Source organism: Felis catus, chromosome F2, assembly GCF_018350175.1.
Source record: "Felis catus isolate Fca126 chromosome F2, F.catus_Fca126_mat1.0, whole genome shotgun sequence".
NCBI lineage: Eukaryota > Metazoa > Chordata > Mammalia > Carnivora > Felidae > Felis > Felis catus.
The window spans coordinates 80,427,309-80,449,273 of record NC_058385.1 but is presented as its reverse complement, the minus strand read 5'-3'; the positions used below and the strand labels follow the sequence as shown (position 1 = coordinate 80,449,273).

The following is a 21,965-nucleotide window of genomic DNA, read 5'->3' as shown; positions in this document are numbered from 1 at the left end:
GACTCTCCTGCTGAGGGACTGGCTAACACGGGACAACCTGGCTTTGACCGAGAGGTTTTCATCACCAGTGCCTAGTACACGTGGTGACTTCTTGTTGAATTTTTATCGTGTGAAGAAAGAACTTGTATCTCACGTAAAAGGTTTCAAAAGTAGGCAGTAAAATTAACATATTTGGCTTTCTTATGAGATTTCCCCACAGATTTAAAGGCTGTGATTTTAAAAAGATGATACATTTACAAATGTGTTATCTGTAAACAGGGTAACTTAACCGTTATAGGTAGAAACTTAACCTGTTTATAGATAACACAGTGAATTTTTGACAGAGCTGAACTAGGACCCCTGGCCTTTTAATCTGTTAATACAAATTTAACAGATATTTATTCTGCCACTGTGAATTAGGTAGTGCCCTGGGTGTGGGCAAATACAATGATTATTTTGGTAGACCAGGCCTCCGTTCTCCTGACGCTCACCTCGGGCATATAACACACCACAGGGGAAGAACGGAGAACGGTGTTGTTAACGTAAGGATCAGCATATCACGTTTTCATTGATTTTAACCACATTTTAATAGGTCTCAAGAATTGTATGCTGATGATTCTTTTTCTCTTGCAGATTATGACAGATACATAGCACCAAGCAAAATAATGGCAGCTGCTTACCTTGACCCAAACTTGAATCACACCCCGAATTCGAGTACCAAGACCCATCTGGGTACCGGAGTGGAACGTTCCCCCGGGGCAATGGAGCGAGTGTTGAAGGTCTTTCATTATTTTGAGAACAGCAGTGAGCCAGCCACTTGGGCCAGTATTATCAGGCACGGAGATGCTACTGATGTCAGGGTAAGTGTGTCTTCCTAGAACACATCCTCCGTGTAAATGGCAGGTTAGATAGGCACAGACGTTAACGGCACATACCAAAAAAAAAGATAATTTTTTTTCTCACATTACAGAGATGTTACCCTTTTCTTTATAATATTTATGCAGTTAATATGTGACCAGAGTTTTAATTGTAAAATTTCGTAGGAACATAATAACTGAACCATATATTATTCATATAATGCCATTGACGTGGCATTTTTCTCTATTTTTTTTTTTCTTAACTCATCAGGATATAAGAGAACAAAGCAATGAAAATAAACTCTAATACTTAGGAAATAAATTATTTCCTAGAAGGTGAATCTTGAAGGTATCTGCATGACTCAAAATAGGATAGACTCTTCGAAAACTGATAGGTTCTACAGACCGGACCCTTGTCACAGCTCTGGGATCGAAAGGGCCCCTGCTTGTACAGCTTACGTCCTACTGGGGAGACACCCACGGCCTCGGTTGCTGTCCCGTGCGGGGTGCACTTCCCAGGGCTCCTAGTGGCGAGGAAGCCTGTGTGTAGCTGAGCGTAGGAGGTAGCGTGGGCGTCAGTGAGCAGAGCACCGTGGGCGAGAACAGGGAGAGGCGCCTTCGGAGGCAAAGGGTGCCGACAGGGAGGACCGAGAGGGTAGCACTGTGATTGCAGAACACTGAATCCAGGATGTCGATTTTCAGGAAGTGCTCGCTTGGGCCAAGTGTTACAGAACCCTTCTCCTCCTTCCTTCCCCTCAACTTACTCCCTGTCCGTCGTTAAGGGGGACGGTGTCCAGGGCCAGGATGAACAGATAGATCTTTTTTCTCCCCTATCTTTTCGTAATAATGAAGCCAATTAATTTTCTACTCTTTAACTTATACGCATGAACTGTTTTTAAGCAAGTTAAAGGAATTGGTAGAATTTAGATTTAAGGGTATAGTACTACATTTGAATTCTATGTAATTTTCTGTTACCTCTGTAACATTGCAATACTGACTATTCAAATGGACTAATTATTCAGAGGAGAAGAATTCGTTCAGTATTTAAATATGTATTAACATCTATTCATGTGCGATAATTGAAATAAAATAGTCTCTTGTTACAAACTTCTTACGAAGCTTGATGGCTTTTTCTAGTTTTCCTATAGTTTTGTTTTACATTTAAGCTTGTAAACACAGTCACTTGGTAGGAAGTCTGGCAGCCAGTGTTCTACCTTAATAGCACTATTCATACTGGAGAGAAAGCATACAATGTATGCTCATGTAACTTTTATGAGAAGGCTCTTAGTAGGTGTTCTAGTCTTTGTGAATTTCAGTTATGGTGAATGAGGACATTTCTTAAAGCATTCCATCAGCCTTATTAGTAAACTTCACAGCATTTGTACAGGAGGGGAGCCTTTCAGAGATGTGAATTTGACCAGACATTTAGCAAATGTTCAAGATTGGTTATATCTGAAAATGCACTTTGGAAGGGCTCCATGACAGAGGTATTTTAGTATCAAATGTACTGCACACAAGAGGATTAAGATCAAGGAGAGAACCAGTGATCGCTGGGCACATGTCAAGCCTTTAGCCAATGTTACAAATTTACCAGACATCCAAACGTTTATATTGTGAAGAAAAATTTAAACCAGATTCACATACCTGAGTTATGAGAACATATTTGTTGAACTTCTATGAAGATCAGTGCAGGCAAATCCATGTGGCTGAAAACCAGGTTTATTTCTTAGTAGGTGATAAATGTTTTGAAATTTAATAACTCTCATTAGTTGATGATTTTCAACTTGAGGCGAAGAAATCTCAATTGACATTGGTTCACTGCAGCTTTTCCTGTGATGGAAGGTGGCTGTTATTCATAACCCGCTTTTATTTAAGGCTGTAACGTTTGAAAATGCAGAGTTATTAGTTGATTGGTGGATTTGCACAAGTGAAGAACATAGTCCTGCGGAACGTGCCTATGGCATCTTTCTCCCTGAGAAAGCACCAGACGGAGGACCGTTATAAAGGGACCAGCATATATTGCTAGGCAGGAGCGCAGTGGAAGGAACGTGGCAGCATTTGAAGCCTGATGACCTACAACAGAAATGGGGTGGGGGCATGAGTTAGGAGTGGAAGTGTAGGCACTTGGCAGAAGCAAACAGACCATTTAATAATGGTAGCAAAGAGGAAGCCAGACCATCCATTTTCTGAAAAGACACAGCTCACTGTGGTCCGAAGTAACCGAATAATTAGCCTCAGACCCTCTGTTGCTGCACTGCCTGATACACTAGACGTCTACAGCAATCGAACACTTGAATGTAGCTAGTCTGAGCTGATGTTCTGGAAGTAGAAACTGCAAGATTTCAAAGATTTAGTGTGAAAAAAGAATGTAAAGTATCATCAGTAATCTGTTCTGACTGCCTGTTGAAAGGATAATGTTTTTGACCCAGAGGTTCAATAAAATACAAGTAGTAAAATTGCAACAACCCATCTCTTTTACCTTTTTTTAAACATTGAAAAATAACTTAGGGAGCTTGCATTGTATTTCTGCTAGATGGTTGTGCTCTATAGGAAGTGATTATCAGACAGACTGCTTGACTCAGAAGAACACCTTTGGAGGAGTTGAAAGGTTTATTTTTACCAGGAAAATCCTGGATTCTTATCATAAGTCATTATTTCTCATGCAGTTAATACATTTTACTCCTTTTACATGTATGTGCTAATTACACTTTAATTAGTTTACATGTTTGGTTGTTGACAGGACCCGTAAGAGCCCATCAAGTTATAGGCAGAGTGCAGAGCAGCAACAGTAGAGGCTCCTTTTTGGAGGCACTTGCAGGCCTCGGGGGCAGGCCTCGGGGCCTGGGACACAACCAGGCCGTCCCCAGCCCCTGTGGCAGCACCTGAGTGTGAGGAGGCCAGAGCCTCCTTGTGGGGAGTCTGTGAGACGGGCGTGTGGGCGCGCTCTGTCTGCATCATCAGCCTCAGGCACCACCAAAGTCAAGTGCCAGTCATAGCCCAGTCATGGTCACTGAACGGTGCTGGCAGGCTGATGCATCCCGCCCCTGCATAACCAGCAGCCCACGGGTGCAGACGTCGCTTACCTTGGCTGTAGTTGGGGCTCTGTGCCAAGAGCTTGTTCCAGGTGACTCTGGAGGTCAGTGTGGGGTCAGCCCAGAAGAGTCAAGGTTAATCCATGCTGGCCTGTATTGAATAAGATTGGTCATCTAGAAACATTGTAGTGGTATGTCAGGGTGATAAGGGTGTGTAGAAAATTCCATATCCTACCAGAGGAGTCCCCTACTTGGAGAAAAGAAGGACACTTAACGGACTTTTCATCAGCAATGCTGGATGCAGGACGGCACTGGAACAGCATCTTCTGAGGGCGCAGGGAGGGGACTCATGCCTCGGAAGTTTTCCAGACGAAGCACTGATCATGAAGACGTGGAATGAAGGGAGCGTTGATACCACAGGCTGTCTTTGAGGAGACAGTCGGGAGACATAACGGGGCACGAAGACCCGTGAACCCAGGAAAAAGTGCTGTAGGGACGTGGGCGGCGGCCTGCACGCCACCCCCTTGCTCCTCCCCTGCGTTTTCATGGTCTCTTCAGGCCTTGACCAGGGTTTAACCAGCTCTGCCTTTCCCACCCCCGTGCCCCGTTCTGACTGCTCTCCCTCTGACCTTAGGACCTGAGTGCCACCCGGCTGCGCGTGCCCCTGTCCTCCATCTTCACGCTTCTGACGCCAAGAGAACCATCCATGAGTCCGTCTAGGGGCTCCCCTTCCTTCAGTGACTTGGGTCCCTTGGAATCATCTGTTATTCCTCCTTTGCTTACACCTGACATCCAGAATGTTAGCTACTTCTGTCCACACGTTTTCCCAAATACACCCAGGATCTGCCCAGTTCCTATGGCGTCTACTGCACGTCTTCTTGGAGCCACCACTGTTTCCATGTGCGTCGCCACATGGCCTCCCGACACCCTGCCGCCCCCTGGGGCCCCCTCAGTCTGTTCATGAGCCAGCAGCCAGGTGATCCCATTGAAATGAAAGCCAGAGCACGTCAGTCCTGCACGGAACCTTCCCTGGGCTTCCTGTCTCATTTAGGGTGAACGTTCAGGTCCTTTAAAAGCCTCTAACTCTTCCCTCTCCCTGTTCTGCCCCACGGCCTTCTGTCCTCCGGCTCATTCCCTTTGACTTTCTGCTTCCCGGACTGTTTCTCTAACAGGCCTGTCTTCTAATCAGTAATTTGCTCAAAACCTCAGCAGCTCCCCATTTCTCTCAGAGGAAGGCCAGATTCCTTCAGTGTAGTACGTACAAGGGCCTACGGGATCTGGCTCCTTGTTACCCGTTCTTACCTTACTTCCAGTGATTGTCCTCACTCCGTCTCCCAGCTCAAGAATGCTCCCTCTCCTCCACCTTTTCCATTGCCCGTCACCCTATTTTGTTGTTTTCTTCACATGCTTTCTCCTTACTGAGATTGTCTTGTTTCTTGATTTGTTTGCTCTCTTATTCTCTGTTTTCTTCCCCTAGACTGTAAGCCCGGGGTCTTACTGCTCCGTGGTCTCATTACCTGTGTCTTCAGCAGGGCCTAGTGGGCACACAGCATGTACTTGATGGATTCCTTCTTGAATGACTACATGAAATCCTAGGTGAAATGGAGTACTTCTGACAGAAATAAAGTTAGGAAAACTGGTGGCAGGAGTAGAAAGTAGTGGACTAATAACCATGAAAGAAACTGAGAGATTACACCCATCCAAAACCATACCTAGCCTTACTGATACTTCTAGCAAACCTTCATTCCTACCTTATTACTATTTTCTTTAAATCACAGGGTGCAACAATGCATTTTGTACCCAGACACCAAATCTAGGCAAGTACAGGTTAAGTAGCGGCTGAGTTGTTGGACAATATTGTTGTTATGTGCAGAGTGTCTTAAAGTTTACTAAAGGGCTCAGTGCACTTTTCTAGCTACCTAGCACACTCTGAGGTCCCAGTACTCGTCCTGAGCCACTCAGTTACCTGAATCTGCAAGAGTAAACAAACGCAATAAACTCAGTCCTGTACTTTGCTAAATGCGGAATATCCTTGGTTGGAGTAGGACTAATTATTGTAACCACACTGGTAGTGGGAAGAATAACAGTAGAAAGAAATATTCTGATCAATTTTTTTTAACGTTTATTTATTTTTGAGAGAGAGAAAGAGAGAGACAGAGCCTGAGTGGGGGAGGGGCAGAGAGAGAGGGAGACACAGAATCCGAAGCAGGCTCCAGGCTCCGAGCCATCAGCACAGAGCCCGATGCGGGGCTTGAACCCACGAACCGCGAGATCATGACCTGAGCCGAAGTTGGACGCTCAACCGACTGAGCCACCCAGGCGCCCCCATTCTGATCAATTTAAAATCAGCTTTCTGATCGGAGTGGAAAGCACAGGGACAGTTTGGGATTCTGTGAGTTGGCAGCAGTCACGAGCTCTGTGAGCCACTGCGCTGTGCTCAGAACGCCAGCGGCTGTGGGGAAGGCGCCCTGTAGGCCGTCTTCCCTGAGCTCAGCCACAGATGGTTGCCGGAAGGGCTCTGTGTGCAGTAGTCCTGTGGTCTCCAGTGTTTATTGTCAAGTGTCGTCACTGATGCTTCGTGTGTGTCTCAAATATCAACTTTCTCTGATAGAGGATCAGGTGAATATGTATTTAAAACGTGAACATTTCTTTAATGGAATAGTCTCATCTAGGAAGAAACTAGAAAGAAAAACCATAAGAAAGAAACAGAGTCAGAAGCAACGTAAGGAAGAGTATGAGACGGCAAGAGCACGAGAGAGAATTCTCTGTCACGGAACCTTAGAGATGGTGATTGTGGTGGGCAGAATAATAGCCCCAAAAGGTATCCATGTCCTAATCCCCAGAACCTGGGCATATGGGACCTTCCATGGCAGAATGGACTTGGAAGATGTGACCCACACTAAGGACCTTGAGATGGGGAGATGATGAGCTGCAGACCTTTTTTGGCTGTGGTCAGAGGGAGGGGCTGCAGTAAAAGGGTCGGACGCAACCCTGCTGGCTTTGAACATGCACAGAGGGGCCTCTAGCAGCTGAACAAGGCCAGCCTGGAGCTTCCAGAAAGCAGTGCATCCCTGCTGACACCTTGATTTTAGCCCAGGGATTCCCATTTCGGACTTAGGATTTTACAGAACTGAGAAGCTAGCATTTGTGCTATCTTAAGCTCGGAAGTTTGTGGTTGTTGTTATGGCCGTAGTAGGGAACAGATGGACACAGGTGTGCTTTGTCTCAGGGGACTTTGGGGCCGACTTCTGGGTGAGCGCTGAACCGACAGGAGGAAGGTAGTGCTGTTGGAGAGCAGGATTCGGATCTCCGCACCTTGTTTGCGGTAACTGAATGACAGTGAGGCTCCTCCCGTGCAGGTGGGATCAGAGGACAGAGCACAGAGACCAGTTGGTTTCCTTGAGGTAAAGAGCATCTGAAAGAGAGACACGGAAAAATAACCGCATTGTAACAAACAAATCAGCAGTGATGATTGCACTTGGTGACTCCTGGCAGGAAGTGAAGAGAAGTGCGCTGGTAAGAACAGTGTGTGTGGCTTTAGATCTCTCCTCTCACGATAGAGGTCTTGCAAATGACAGTGGGGAGACAGCTAGACATGTAGCCAGTTCCCCGCACACTGGACAGGCCACTCTCATGCGTGTGTCCAGCACCTCCCTCCTAGACTACGGCTTTGGAGGCAAGGGTTCTGTCGTATCCATCATTGTAGTGCTGCTGCCGTGCGGACTAGGTGCACACATGCTCACTGATCCAGGGAGGGAACGAACATTCATGAGCGAATGAACACGAAGGAAAGGTCTGCAGGACTTCTTTCGACCAGTGGAAAGGTCATTGCTTCTTTCCAGAACACTGTCCAAAAGATAGGTAGGTGACCAAGTTGAACCCGGCAAAATCGTAAAAAGAACTTTTAGAAATGAAACCACAGACTCATCTCACTAGTGTGTAATCAAGGACAACAGTGAAATGTCCCCCACCTTTTGTGGTCCATCACACTGATAAACATTCAAGATTGATTTCATCCAGCATCGGCATGAGGTGAAGGACAGTCTCTAATGTTATGTGCCAAGTATAATTGATGTAGTTTCACTGGTTGACAGTTTGGCCGTACTTACCAGATGTCACACGTTACGTAGCTTTTGACCCAGGGCGTCTGTTTCTGGGTGTTGTTTCTGCACGTGTGTGATGCCAGCTTCAAGCACGTTCACAGCAGTATTGTTTGCATGTCCACTCCCCCTGACCCCCCAGAGCTGGGGAACCCACAAGAACTACCCAACAGTAGTAGAATGGCTCTGTCTGCCGAGTGTTGTATGTTCCTGATAAGATAGAAGCACAATACAGACACTGGCTTCTTTTATTTTCATCCTTAAGAAGAATTCTTTTCCTGTGAATATCTAATGTGAGAATTAATCAGGAACATTACGTATTTCCAAGTTCTGGGATAGGATACCGATGAGCAAACGGCCTTTTCAAAGTAGTGAAGTGTGGATAGGATTGTCATGGGACATCAAAGTCAGGATGAGAAATTTAAATTTAATTCAGCTGCCGTTAGGGGTATATTATAAATCCTTGTCCTGTTATCTCCCTTGAGACAGTCACTTTTCTAAATACACATTCCAGAAATAATATATGCATACATTTCCATATGGTAGCAGGGTAGGTTTTTCTGAGTGTGCATTCCTTACTAAATGCTTAGTTCTAAAAGTTGTTTTTCAGTTATCCAGAACCAGATGTTTGGTTCTCAAAATTATCTAAGTTACTGAGTGTAGGTACTGAACATCAAATGTATAAGTCCTTTTATATTCCTAACCTTGGCTGACATTCAGACTGAGTCCGCGATGAGATTTACAGGAGTTCTAGAGAAATAGGATAGAACACAATATGGGAGCATAATAAAAAAGCAAAACATGAAATAGAGAGAAGTGTCTGTGTGTTTATTGCTTTTAATTTTCTTAGTGGAAAGTGAAGGCTACAACTTGTTTAGGGTGGAGGTCCTACGGGATGGGAGCTCTTCGTTACACAGAAGCAAACCGGAAGTCATTCTGGGTGTCTTCAGGTAGTGTGATCGAGTGAATGGTCTGAAATTGCGTCTGTCCCGTAAAACTCCAGATTGGGAGCCGGCTTGTGCCCTAGGCTCCACAGTTCTGGACTAGGTGTGTCCACGCTGGCCTCCCTGCAGGTGGGTGCCCGTGTGCCCTGTTTCCTGATAGGTCGCCAGGGTAACCTTTGCTGGGGCTCATCAGGGAAGGCGCCCAGGGAGGGCGGGATCTCTCCCCGGGGCTGATGGCACAAACAGCGGTAGGAACCGGCGTGTGTCTGGAGGGGAAGGATAGACCTGCCGAGACAGATGGTTGGGAACAGAGAGGAACCTGAACCAGGGCCCTAACAGGAGAGCAGTGGCTCTGGAATCTGGTAGCAGCGAGCTGCCGCGGACTGACGAGAGGACGTGCTAAACCTGAGCCTTAGAGAGGGCAGCTGGTGTCGCTGTGCCCTTGGTAGCAAATGGAAAGAGCCGGGACCGGGACACAAAGCGCCTTTGTGGGAATTTGGAAGAGGCGCCAGCTCCCGTCCTGCGCAGCAGGGACTCGTGTGTCGGCAAGGGGAAGCTGAAGAAGTTGCCTCTGAGAGAACTGCTGGAAGCCGATGTCCCACCCCTGAGCGCAAGATGTGCCGACCAGAGGGCCGGCTGGATTTCGGCTCCTGCTGCCCCCTCGGCTGGGCGCCCCTGGCAGCACAGGCGGCAGCGTCCTTCACGGTGGCCCCATCACAAACTCCAGGCCTCGAATCCGAAAGCCAGGAAGGACATTTTTGCCTCTTGCAGTTTTGCCCAGAGTTCTTTAGGCTGCACGCGGTCTTCCCGTCCCCAGAGAGCGTGTCTTCTTTATGGAGCGACCTCCGGCCCAGGCCTCTGTCCATGCTTTCTCCCCGATGACACGTTTCCTCCTCCCTACCATTCTCCCGTGCCCGATACACAACCTTCTCCCGGGAGCCTGGCCACGGACAGGTGCCACCTGTTGCCTTTAGTGTGGACGCACCCCGTCCTTGATGGGTTTTGCACATAGTGTGTGTTCATTGTCTTCTCGTGAGCAGGGATAGGAACATCCTTATTTGTATTGTCAACAGCATCATGCTTTAATACAGAAACGCTTAGTGTGTGTAGGAACTTTGAAGATGTGTCTCATGTTGTAAGTAGTGTGATACCTTCTGTTAATTGCTAATCTTTAAAAACCATGCTGATTTTCTCGACCAGTGATTTTCATGTTAATGTTGGCATCATTCAACATTAACTGTGAGTGGCCTGGAGCACTGAGAGGATCACAGTGGGCTGTGATTAGCACACCCTCGTGTGGGGGCAGCACATGGCCTCTGTTACGTTACCACGCGTGCCGTCCATGTTCAAACGTGTACACGTGGACTTCCACACTGTGCGGGTACAGGGCAAGACTCGGGCTGCCCCCTCCCTTTCCCTAGTTTAGGATAAGCTTCATCTTTGGGCAGCCTTCCTGTCTGAAGTCATGGAGTGTTAGGTTTCAGCGGCTCTTTGAGAGGTCGGTAGCAGATCGGGTAGGCCCAATTTTGAATAACTTCACAGATATCATCGGTATTGTCAGAAATGTGGCCTTCGTCATATGTCCTTAAATGTGTTTCTTAAGAAATGACATTAGGTTGCATCTGGTCTAGAGCAGTATGCTGTCCTGGGCTCAGAAAGTGGAACCCGTCCTCGGGCCTAGTTATCAGCAGTCACACCCAGAGGGCGGGTGGGACACATTGTCAGGTTTGGGGGCGGGAGGGGCAGAGCTAGAGCTGCAGAAATGTATTTTAAGTTTCCATGCCTTGTTTATCACTGAAGAAAACAGAAGAGTCTCTTTTTGTGTTTTTTCAAAACTTTCCTTGTTCATAAAAATACTATTTGAGAAACAAGATTCCTAAGAAAAATTAAATGACTTATTTAACTTGATACTCTTTTACCAAAGATTTCTGGTAACTAACTAAAACAAATGAACATTGCATTAATTTTTAGCCTACAGTTTTTTTTTTGTTTATAACAGTCGTTTTTGTGGGGGGTATGTTTTAGGGCATCATTCAGAAGATAGTGGACAGTCACAAAGTAAAGCACGTGGCCTGCTATGGATTTCGTCTCAGTCACCTGCGGTCAGAGGAGGTTCACTGGCTCCATTTGGATATGGGTGTCTCCAATGTGAGGGAGAAGTATGAACTTGCACACCCACCAGAGGAGTGGAAGTAAGATCGCGTCCCTACTTTGGTGTGACTCACGCTTGATTTGTTTTGCATATTAAATCACACACGAGAGGGTGAATGTCTTTGCTTAATTTCCATACTGCTTGTAATCACGACTCCTGTCGAAATAAAACTGGCTGGTAATAATTAACCAGCGACCTCTCCTAGATCTCTGTTCAGTCTGTCTTTGTGGCACTATGGACTTTGGGCTCTGTGGGGACGGCCTGGGGCCGGTCACGCTTCTCCCGTCGGGTCTGTTTTGGGTCAGCCTCAGCTCTGAGAACTCCGCCCCCTGTTCTTTTCCTTTCCGTCCTGTCCGCATCCTCTCGTGCAGCAGGACTTCGTGTGCACCTGATCACCTCACTGGTGGGCGGCACGGCTTGCTCCACGGGGCCCGGTAACCCACAAGCTCCCCCAAAAAGAGTGGGTGCACGTTTGATGTTCGGGACTCGGACGGACCTGAGCGAAACGGACGTGATTCAAAGTGAATTAAAGAGATCTCTGTGTTCTCTCCTAGCAATTTTTTCCACTGTTACGCAAAGCAGCTTGTTAGTAGGAAATTGTACATGTAATACACTTTATTTGAGAGAAGTATAACTTGCAAAGATGGGCTCCTTCCACAGGCGCCTTCGTTTTGTGGATGCTGCTGTGGGAGTAAAGGCGGTTATGGATCGGGGGGTGGGGGAAGAGGGGGTTCAGTGCTGGTCACTTTCAGTCCGACAACCTGAGTTGTTTGGACGTTTTAAACGAAAAACAAATATGTTTAGGGTAATAATCTCTAGTCGAAAAAAATCTCATCCTAGCTACAGTTTACCAAAGAAATATCCTTGTGTTTTCAGGTTTTTCAAATAGCCGGAACCGACCGAGCTAACAAGATAGCCCACGATAATGCAGTTTGGTGGGGTTACATCGATGGCTAGCAAAGATGTGACCTCTGTTATTCAGCCAGTCAGTCCAATAAGTGTGTAAAAAAGCTACGAATACCTAAAAGTTAGTTACAAATCCCTGCAGGTATTTTTATCGAACATAATTCCGTTGCCTTCCTGTACCGACACGTCGGAGGCGTACTTCATCATCATGATGTCCTAGTGCTCGGTCAGATGTTGTGTCGAATGCAAGCATCTGAATTGACAAGCTCTGTTTCTGTTCTCTTAAGCCAGTTTACTTGGCCTAATTTCAAGTAAAGTTGAGTGGGCACTACTCTGTTCCGTGGAGCCTGACCCTCAAAGACTGGGCGAGGTAGAACTTCACCGAACGCAGTGAGTGCTGAACCTGATGCTGACGGGAGTGGCTGCCGCAGCCTGGCACCGGGCCCACGGTGTGCTCTTTATAGTCTGTACATTTGCAGTTCGTAAAATGTTTATTTCTCATAGCTCTCCACAGACCTTAGGAGGTAAAGACGGGGGAGATAGGTAACAGACTCGATTTGAGTTCCACCTGCAGAGAGAGCTCCGGATACAGCTTTGACTTGAATTTAGCTGACTTCCCAGTGCAGGCTTTTAAAGTGAACCTAGCCTTAACTGTAACCTTAACTCTGAGTGGTAGCGAGGCCACTAAGATCGGTGAAGGTGCGTGGATGGCGGGGGGAGGAGAGGAGACGAGGAGATGGGTTGGAGGCACAGGTGATCCCTGTGGGTGTTTCGGGAGGGCCAGGCTTCCTGCCGCCTGTCGGTGCTCACGTCAGAGGAGGCAGGACTTAGGGCGTCAGTAAGGAACGGGAGCCTATTACGGAGAACCAAGTAGATTGAAAAAGAACCAAAGTCGAGTTCTGGAAACCACTGGGTGGTTAAAATAGCAAGTTAGATGTAGGTGAAAAATTGGTCAACAGAAACACGGATCTGAGAAAATTTGCCCGAAAGATAGCACGGGGAGATGAACAGGTAGAGAATATGAAAGGAAATGGCACGACACGAAAACTGAGGAGGCAGACCCATTTCTGACAGGGGCTCCAGGAGGAGATAAAAAGACTGAGGAGGAGGAAATACTCCCAAAGAGATTATGGCTGAGAATTTTCTGGAATTGGCAAATAACATGAGTCCTCAGAACCAGGATTAATGCAAAACCCCAAACACGGTTAAAAAAATAGATCTACACTTTGGTGGATTATCGTCAAGTCGTGTACAAAGGAAAAAAAAGAGATGATGCTAAAGCAACCAGGGACACATTCACAGTTCTCCACAGCAGTGATCTGTGCAAAGCGGGGAGGAGAAGTCACCGGCAACCTGTACGTTTTGTCAGATTCAGTGGCCATTCAAGAGCAGGACGACAGCGATGCTTTCCGCAGAGACTATACCAGCAAAGGAACCTCCTATAAATACACTCGGGAGAAGGGAAAAATGGTCTCTGAAGGAGGGTTTCGGGTGGAAGAAGGAGTGCTAGGAAAAAAATCGGGTAGATACAGATGAGCATTGGCTCTGAAAACATATAAAGTGGTAAAAGCTGATTTTTTATATGAAAAAAGTAAAACCCAGAGAGTCGAACCCAGTATGTCAGAAGAGAGGTGATCGGAATTAAGGCTCTGTCAGCCGGGTTTTAAAATTATATATAAAAATGTTAAAAATAAAATTGTATACTAGGGCAACCATAAAACATTAGAAGTAGATTGTATAACGTAACAGGTAGGTGGCTGAGTAGGTATTGAGAAACTCCATAATCGAAAGGAGGCAAGAAAAGGGGAGGAAGAAAGACAGGAAAGTAGGGTGAAGGGAAATCACAGACTAGACTTCAGAAGGTCAAGTAGACTAGGAGTGAGTGGTCAGAACCTGTTAGGGTGTGATTACAAATGCAGTCCAGCTCTCTGCTCTTTATGACACACCCAGCACAGTGATATTCAAGACATTTTCATGTGACTTACGGAAAGAAACGTTTTACCTTAAGATGCAGCACAAACACGTGTGTGTGTCTCAGAACCACATACATGTAGGTCTCCGTATGTGCTTCACAAAATCATACCCAACCTCACTAGTACGCCGAGGTCTCAGATTTTCATCCAGTGCCATTCAACCTCATTTAGATGGATGGGTGGGTGGGTGGGTGGGTAGAAAAGAAAAGAAGAGAAGAGAAAAGAAAAGAATTTCCCTTCCTGCTAACTAGGTGGGAGAAGGGGGGCAGGGGGATTGGTATTGTTTTATTAATATCCTATGAAAAAAGTTTGAAAACAGAAAAGCATTAATAGGGATGTGGAGGGCAACTACATAATAGTAAAAGGCTTTTTCTACAAGAATCACTACAGAAACAGATGGGCCCCTGAAGATACTTCTCAGAATGTATAAAGCAAAAACATTCTGTCCTCTGGCCAGCATTTAAATTTTGGACTGCTCCAGTGACCTCTTTTCCTCTTCCTTCTCTCTGTAGACCTGCGTTTGGCATCAAATTCACACGTTAATAGGAGAGACACAGGGAACCCATAAACCGGTTATTGCCGTAGCCCAGGCAAAAATCCTAAAAGCAGGTGGCCTGGGGGAGTAGTGATGGAGTGAGAAGTGGTTGTAGGGCGATTTTTTTTTTAAGGTAGAGCTTACGGGGTTTGCTCAAGAGTCTTTAAAAACACAAGCATCCAGTGGAGTATGAAACTCACTCCTGCAGAAGCTTCCAGTAGCACCTCGTCACACCTGGAGCCAACTCCAGAGTTCCCGATCATCTCTCAGCCCCATCTCCTCTCGCTCTCGTTCCCTTTGTCCACTCAAGCGGCCGCCGTTTCAGTGTCGTCTCTTCCTCGCTGCCTGGTCGGGGTCTCATTGGATCCTCCCTGCCGCCAGCTTCCTGGCCTGCTGAATAGCACCGGCCTCGGCCCACCTTTCCTTTGTCTTGGAGAACTTTCCACTCGCTCTGCCCCAGCCCCACGGCTCCTTCTGGTTCTCGAATGAGACTTTGTGCTTCGTGTGACTCTGCTGAACGTGCTCCCCTGTCGTTCCCGTCACCGCGTGGGCCTCCCATCGTTCAGACCAGTGTCCGCTGTCCGCTCTCGGCCTGTGGTCTTCCCCGACCGTTCTGTCTTTAGGGCCTGCCCACCTGATGACCTTTCTTTTCTCTCCCTCAGGGACTTTGTCTCACCCGCTGCTCTATTCCTAGTTTCTAGTTGGTCGTGCCTGGTATATAGGAAGCACCTCATAAACACTTTAAGTGAGAACGGAATTAGTTGTAGTGGAAATGGAAAATAAACCTAGAGGCAAAGCACTTTGATGGGACAGTGAGTTGTCTTCATCTAGGGATGAACAGTTGTCGATTGTGTGAATAACCGTGTTTTCACAGTAACACACATTGCTTACAATGTGGTGGACATTGTGCTAAGCACCTGGCTTACTTTACCCAAGTTCGTTCTTCCTATGATAGTCTTTTCAGGTGGGTACTCACCTTTTGCCATGTTACTGGTGAGACAGCTGTGGTTCAGAGAGGCTGAAAAAACTTCCTTGAGATCATACGGCAGAGTAGGCAATTGAGTCCGTGTGCTCAGCTCTTTCTTCTCTGCTCCTGTTAAGGTATGTAAGCACCAGAGACAGAACATTTTTGATCACATTTCCCCCTCGCTAGCAGGGACTTTCTCTCAGTTCGTGGGTGGCTTTGTGAGGACAGCTGCACTCCCGGCTTTAGTTCTGAAAAATAAGATGTTCTTCGAATGAAAGTGCTAGGACTCCCCGGAATAATCGGGCGTCAGTTTCCATTCTCGGGAAGTTTTTGAACATCGATTTGTTTTCGTGCTATCTGCCGTAGGATCTGTTCCTCCTGTTCAATAACCCTGAGACACAAGCTTGCTCACCCGGGTCCTGAGGTCTTTCAACACAAGCCAGCTTGTGGCACACTGTGTGGGTGTAGCTGTGTCAGGCAGGGGGACCTTCCAGTGGTGCCGTGGCTGGCCGCTGGGGACAGGAAGGGCTGGTTGGATAAGTGGCTGTCCTGGTGGGAAGAATAACCACAAAGTAGATCCTGCCTCAAGCAACACACAGAGACCCACTGAAGATGGACCAGGTGAGAAAAAAGCTTAATGAAAAATAAGAAGGCACCGCTGGTCCTGGAGCAGGAAGATTTAATAACCCCAAAGGCGTTCTCTGGAAAAGGAAAGAATAGCAAATTTAACTTCATTGAGATGAAGAGCCTCTGTGTATTAAAAGGTGTATTTGTAAAAGTGCAGAAGCAAGTTGCAGCTGAGAGGAGATATTTGTCACGTTTGTAATTTACAAAGGATGATGCTCTTCTGATTAGTATGAGAGTTGCAGGCAACTCAGTCCACGGACAAGGGACGTGACGGCGTTGTCATAAAGGAGAAAACAAGTTTGGCCAGTAATCGGGGGGGATGGCGATCAGGGGGGTGGGGACCTAGCCCACAAGATCCACACTGGTTGGCAGAAAGTGAGTTGTGGGCAGCGTCAGTAGCGGGACAGGTGGTGGCTCCGACAGGGTGTTTGTCTGCGCTGCTGGTGAGAGAAGGTAAACGGGTAAATCCGTTTGGGCCGCAGCTGGAAGACGGGCAGCACACACTCTACAGGGCTGCAGTTCCCCTGCAGATTTTGTCCCTGAGAGACTCCAGGTTTCCGTGCTGGGCCGCAGACGTAGGATGTCACGCAGGTCAAAATGAATGAACCGTAGGGACGTGTAGCCGTGTGGGTGAATCTTAGCCATGTAGCCTTGTGTGGCAGAGTCGAGTCTCCCATGACACTTGTGAGTGCACTAAGTGCCACTGAACTGTACGCGTTAAAAAGGTTAATTTTTTTGTAATGTGAATTTTACCTCAATTAAAAAAAAAGTAAGTCCCAGAAAATGACATAACAGCCTAATAAGCTTTTGTAATGTGAAAAGAAAAGAAAACCCTAAAGGAATATCGTCGGGGATCTCATCGGTTGGGTAAGATAAAGGACCGGAGGGCAATAGTGCAGAGCCTCCCCGAGGGGAGTGTCCTGCCCTCCTCCCCCCGGTCTCCCGAAGGCCCCATCGGGACTCGTGCTGACCCGTCGGGTTCTGAGGCAGGGCTCGAAAAGTCAGCCCCTTAGAAGACTCGGGTTCCTACCTGCCTTGCTTTCTGCCCAGTCTGGCCAGGAGGAAGCAGGAGCTGGCTCCCCTGTCCCTAGGAGGCCTGGAGGTCCCTGTCGCGGGAGGTCCCAGTGGAGCAGGTAGTATTTGTTAGGATCTGGAGTCCGCCAAAAAACACTTCCGTGGCAATGTCGTACTAGCATATACTGCGGCAAACGGTGTCCTGCAGTTTTGAGAGATTTCAGCTTGAAAGTTTTGTTCCTAGACCATTCTGGTTAATCACATTTTGGTAACTAAACTTCACTTATCTGGAGCCACCTATGTAGGGTGGCTGTTGGGCATCCGAGTGGGCTAAGCGGATATAAATAGCCTGTCAGGGCACCGGGGTCGGGGGGGGGGGGACGGCCCAATCCTTCTGATGTTGAACCCAAGTCTAAGAGACGGCCCTCTTGGCATTTGAGGAAGTCTTTGGGGCTTTGCCAAGTGAGTGAGGAGGAACATTCTCGTCATTGTTAGTGAGCCGCGGTTGCTGCCCTCCTGCTTAGCAGCCTGCTTAGCGCTGCCCTGTTCGCTGCTGCGCAAGCCCCTCACTCTGCAGGACAGAGGAGAGGCGTCATTTTCCAAAGAAGACCAATGAAAATGAATAATGATCGTTTAGGAAGCTTTAGCTTGTATTTGGTAGTTTTCTATGTTGTGTTGGAATGACACCGCCCCTGCATACACCTTCTTTTAAGAAGCCAGTCTTTCGTTGTAATTCTGCATTCAGCAAGAGTTCTTAGGAGGGTTTAAAGCAGAAAGACATTAAGTAGAGGAGCACTCTGACAGGTTTGGAAGTGACACCTTTAAAACACGGATGCACTTCCAATTTGCTGCTCTGTTAATTAGACACTTACCGGATGCTTCTGCACCGAACACGGGCAGCTGGAAGATAGTTTCCAGTGGGTCTGCGGCTGCCGGCTGACACTGGCCAGGCTGCTTGGAGAGAGGTTCTGGTGGGTTATCACCGTGGTTACGGAACAGTTAGTCTGCGCCTGTGGAATTTCTTATATTCTCCATACGTATCCAAAGTGGCAAGAATAGTTAAGGCCTGTGTGCCTTCACCTAGCTTCCCTAAATGTTGGAACTTCCGTGACCATAGTACAGTAGTTGGCACTGAAGCCAGAAAATAAACATTGATAGAGTCTTACTTAACTAATCTACACATGTCACTCAGATTTCACGGTTGTCCCACATAACATCCCTTTTCTGGTCCAGGAACCACTTTGCTGTTCTGACTCCTCGAGTCTCTTCTAATCTGGGACAGTTCCTCAGTCTCTCTATGTCCTTCCTGACCCTGACACTTTTGAAGAATCCTGGCTGGTTATTTGTACCGTGTCCTTCAATTGAGGTTCATCTAGGGCTTTTTTCATGGTTATATTGAGGTTATGTGTTTTGGGCCAGAATTCTAAGCTTTTGTACCCGTCTCACTGCATCCTGTCAGCATGTGACTCCTTTTTACAGGTGCTTTTAACTGGGATCATTTGGTTTAAGGTGGTGGCCAGGTTTCCCCACTGTAAAGTTGCTGTTTTTTCCTCTGAAATTAAGAAATACTCTTCTGGGGAGATAGATGGAGACTCTGCGGATACTGTTTCTCATTGTATTTTTACCCTGTATTCTTGATATCGTTGATGATTCTTTCTCACAGCTATTACTGCTATAATTTTTGTCTAAGGATGAATTTCTATTCCTGTCCTTCCTTTGAGAATTTTTTTAAGCATTGTTTTTAATGTTCATTTATTTTTGAGAGAGAGAGAGAGAGAGAGAGCACAAGTGGAAGAGGGGAGGGAGAGAGGGAGACCCAGAATCCGAAGCAGGCTCCAGGCTCTGAGCTGTCAGCACAGAGCCCGATGCAGGGCTCAAACTTGTCAATTGCAAGATCATGACCTGAGCCAAAGTCAGACGCTCAACCGACTGAGCCACCCAGGTGCCCCTCCTTTGAGGATTTTTAAATTGGAAGTGTGTTGTAAGAAAGAGCTTACGATACCTGTGTTGTTTCTGGAAATTGTACTTTGTGTCACTACACACAGACAGGCTAACCTTTCTCAGTATCAAGCTTAACAGATTCTTTCTCCAAACACTTCCCACTCCTCCTCACCATTACTTGGTTAGCTTGTGGGTATCTTGGTGCTCATTGTCGGTGGTAAGACTGAGGGGAGGTTAGTGTCAGTGGCCTTCATAGGAAATTATTACTTAGGAGAAGTGGAAAAAAGATGATTTTATTTGGGGCATGTTATATTTAGCTGCTCTTCGGAAGTCCATGGAGTGGCATATAGCAGAATAATGGAGATGTGTCTCGGGATGCAGCCAGTCTCTTAGAGTAGTGGCAGGAGGGTCGGGAAAGAGGTGAGTTTCACAGAAGAGATGGGAGTAGGGATGTCCGAACTCGTGGGCCAGTCGGCTGTGGGTGTTGGGCCCTGTGGTTTAAGGACAGAGGCGGAGTGAAGGGATGCCATTAGATCAGGAGACCTCAGGCAGTCTCAGCAGGGCCGTGGGGCAGGTGTGCTGGCCTGCGCGTGGTCAGGGCCGTGGGGCAGGTATGCTGGGCTGCACGTAGTCAGGACCTTGGGCTAGGTGTGCTGGGCTGTGGGTCGTCAGCAGGGCCGTGGGGCGGGTGTGCTGGGTGGGTGCAGTAAAGCAGTGGTCAGAATCCGCTTGGCAACCTGATGAGCTTGCTGGCCTCCACAGAGTAAGAGCAGTGGGCGTCTCTCTGGTTTCGGAGCCGCCAGTGCCTTCTAGCGGTTTCGTTCTGCTTTGGGGCATTCCTGCATGGACTTCTGTAGAGGGATCCCCGTCTGCTTCTAAATAGCCCTGGGACCTCGGCCCGTTACCCGAGTCCCTGAAACTCTTTCCCCACCGGTGAAAACAGAAGGCCCTTCCTTTTCAGCCAGGGTGCTGCACTCGCCTCCGGGCCTCCTGCTTCTTCCCCCGGGTCCCCTGGCCGGTCCTACACACTGTCGCCTGCCTGGTCAGAGAAATAGACGTCCTGTGACTCAACTGCTGTGCTCACAGTGCTCTGAGCCCCACAAGCACGCCGTGCAGGCTCCTCCGTGATCTGCCACCTCCCGGTCCTGCCCTTCTACTCACTGCTTGTGCCCAGCGGGCCCAGCTGCGTCTACCTTCCCACACATCCTCCAGCCTCAGGGCCTTCGTGCACCCCCTTCCGTCGTATTAGAACTCCTGTCCCTGCACATGATTGCATGACTCCCTTCCTCCCTTCAGATCTTCATTAAGATGTCTCTGAATCTGAGTGTCCTTTGCTGGTCACCCTGTGCAAAATAATACTTTATCACGTGTCATTCCCCTCACCGTGCCTGTTTGTCTGGGTCACTTTTACTGCCATCTTGTAGATACCTGTGTATTTGCTGTATGAATTTGAGCATATATTGCATATAAACTTTCTGAGGGCTGGTGAGGACACCGAGGTGTGGGAGGGCCACGGCGGTCGGCGGTGGGCCACGGAGCCAGACGCCCAGCCCAGGCAGCCCCAGTGCAGGGCCCACGTTCTCTCTGCTCCTCTCAGGGCTGGTGCTGACTGAAAGAAGCCCGTGGGTCAAATGCTTATCGCAATTTCTGTCAGATCCTGAGTGGCCCTTGTCCGTTGAGGCATCGTCAGCATCAGCATCGGGATGCTGGACGTTAACAGCATGAACGTGCAGCCAGGCTGCCCAGCGTTTGACCTGGGATCCGTTTCCTCTCTGTTAGAATGGGAGGCACTAACAGCAGAAGCCTCCGGTGTCCTGTTTGAGTCCAGGCTCACTGGCTCGGAGCCCGTTGCTTCCTCTCACGGAGCGTCACCTGCCTAGATCATGACACTTCTGTTCTCCGACTGTCGTGTGCATTAAGAGAAATAGCACATGTAAAGCACCTGCTAAGTCCCAAGTTAAAAATAAATGGAATCTATTGCGTTTCCACAAACAGTTGCCCCTTGTAGAATATCTGTAGTAAATGATTGACCTCTTTCCGAGAGTAGAAGTCAACGTGAACCTGATCGTTTGGCGATTGTGTATTTTAATAAGATGGACACTTAAAACTTTTAGCAGAACTTGTGTATGTGTATCATGCATTTTTTCCACCCTTAACTGAACCAAAAACACTGTATTGATTACTTTGTGTGTTTTCCTTGTGAGCCTGTTACATTTTTTAAAGATCGATTACTAAAACTTTAGGGAAAAAAACCCAGATCTTTCTATAACCTTTGGGTAGGCAAATATCTTATAAACAAAACACTTAAAGAATTTACTAAAAAGGAAAAGAATAAATAGGGCTGCATAAAAATTATGAACTTTGTTCCTCAAAAGATAGCATTAAAATGAAAATATTTAAAAAATAATTTTTAGGTGCGCCTGGGTGGCACAGTCGGTTAAGCGTTGACTCTTGATTTTGGCTCGGGTCATGATCTCACGGTTCCTGAGATCAGGCCCCACCCACGTTGGGCTCTGCACTGATGGCATGGATCCTGCTTGGGATTCTCTCTCTCTCTTTCTCTCTCTCTCCCTCCCTCACTCCCTCCCCCTCTCTCTTTGCCCGTCCCCTGCGTGCATGCTTTCTCAAAATAAATAAATAAATAAATATTAAAAAGGTAATTTTTAAAAGATAACCATCAGGAGAGTGAAAGGCAGCTGTGGAGTGGCAGAACATACTGGGCGGTCTAACAGTGGTCTCCCACTCTGAATACCTGAAGAATGCCCACAGGTCAGCTGGGGGTCGGGGAGGGGAGGCTCACAACCCTTTAGACAAAACAGACGTTTCGCAAAAGGTCTCCAGAATAGCCCATCATCAGATGAGGGTGTACCCCATCTCATCATCCATCGGGATGTGCCAGTCTGGTCCACACTGTACCTCCCTCCCGCAGTGTCCCGGA

At 47.5% G+C, this 21,965-nt stretch overlaps 1 protein-coding gene and 1 long non-coding RNA gene across 29 annotated transcripts in view; one reads left to right on the top strand and one right to left on the bottom strand.

The window, feature by feature from the left end:
- Positions 1-21,965, top strand: part of PTK2 (protein tyrosine kinase 2) — a 258,384-nt gene that overhangs the window by 89,918 nt on the left and 146,501 nt on the right. For 27 of the 28 annotated variants that reach the window (XM_045049564.1, XM_045049561.1, XM_023248624.2 and 24 more), the window contains 2 exons: positions 613-839; positions 10,938-11,104. In XM_045049564.1, the coding sequence (XP_044905499.1) occupies positions 645-839; positions 10,938-11,104 (362 nt within the window). In that variant the 5' untranslated portion in view covers positions 613-644. Of the gene's footprint in view, positions 1-612; positions 840-10,937; positions 11,105-21,965 lie in introns of those variants that run through there. The other variant, XM_023248639.2, reaches the window with a different exon arrangement.
- Positions 6,074-18,055, bottom strand: LOC123383018. Its single transcript, XR_006592200.1, has 3 exons — positions 17,959-18,055; positions 17,103-17,288; positions 6,074-7,283 (listed from the first exon to the last, which is right to left on the bottom strand). It is a non-coding gene; the product is annotated as an uncharacterized LOC123383018 (long non-coding RNA).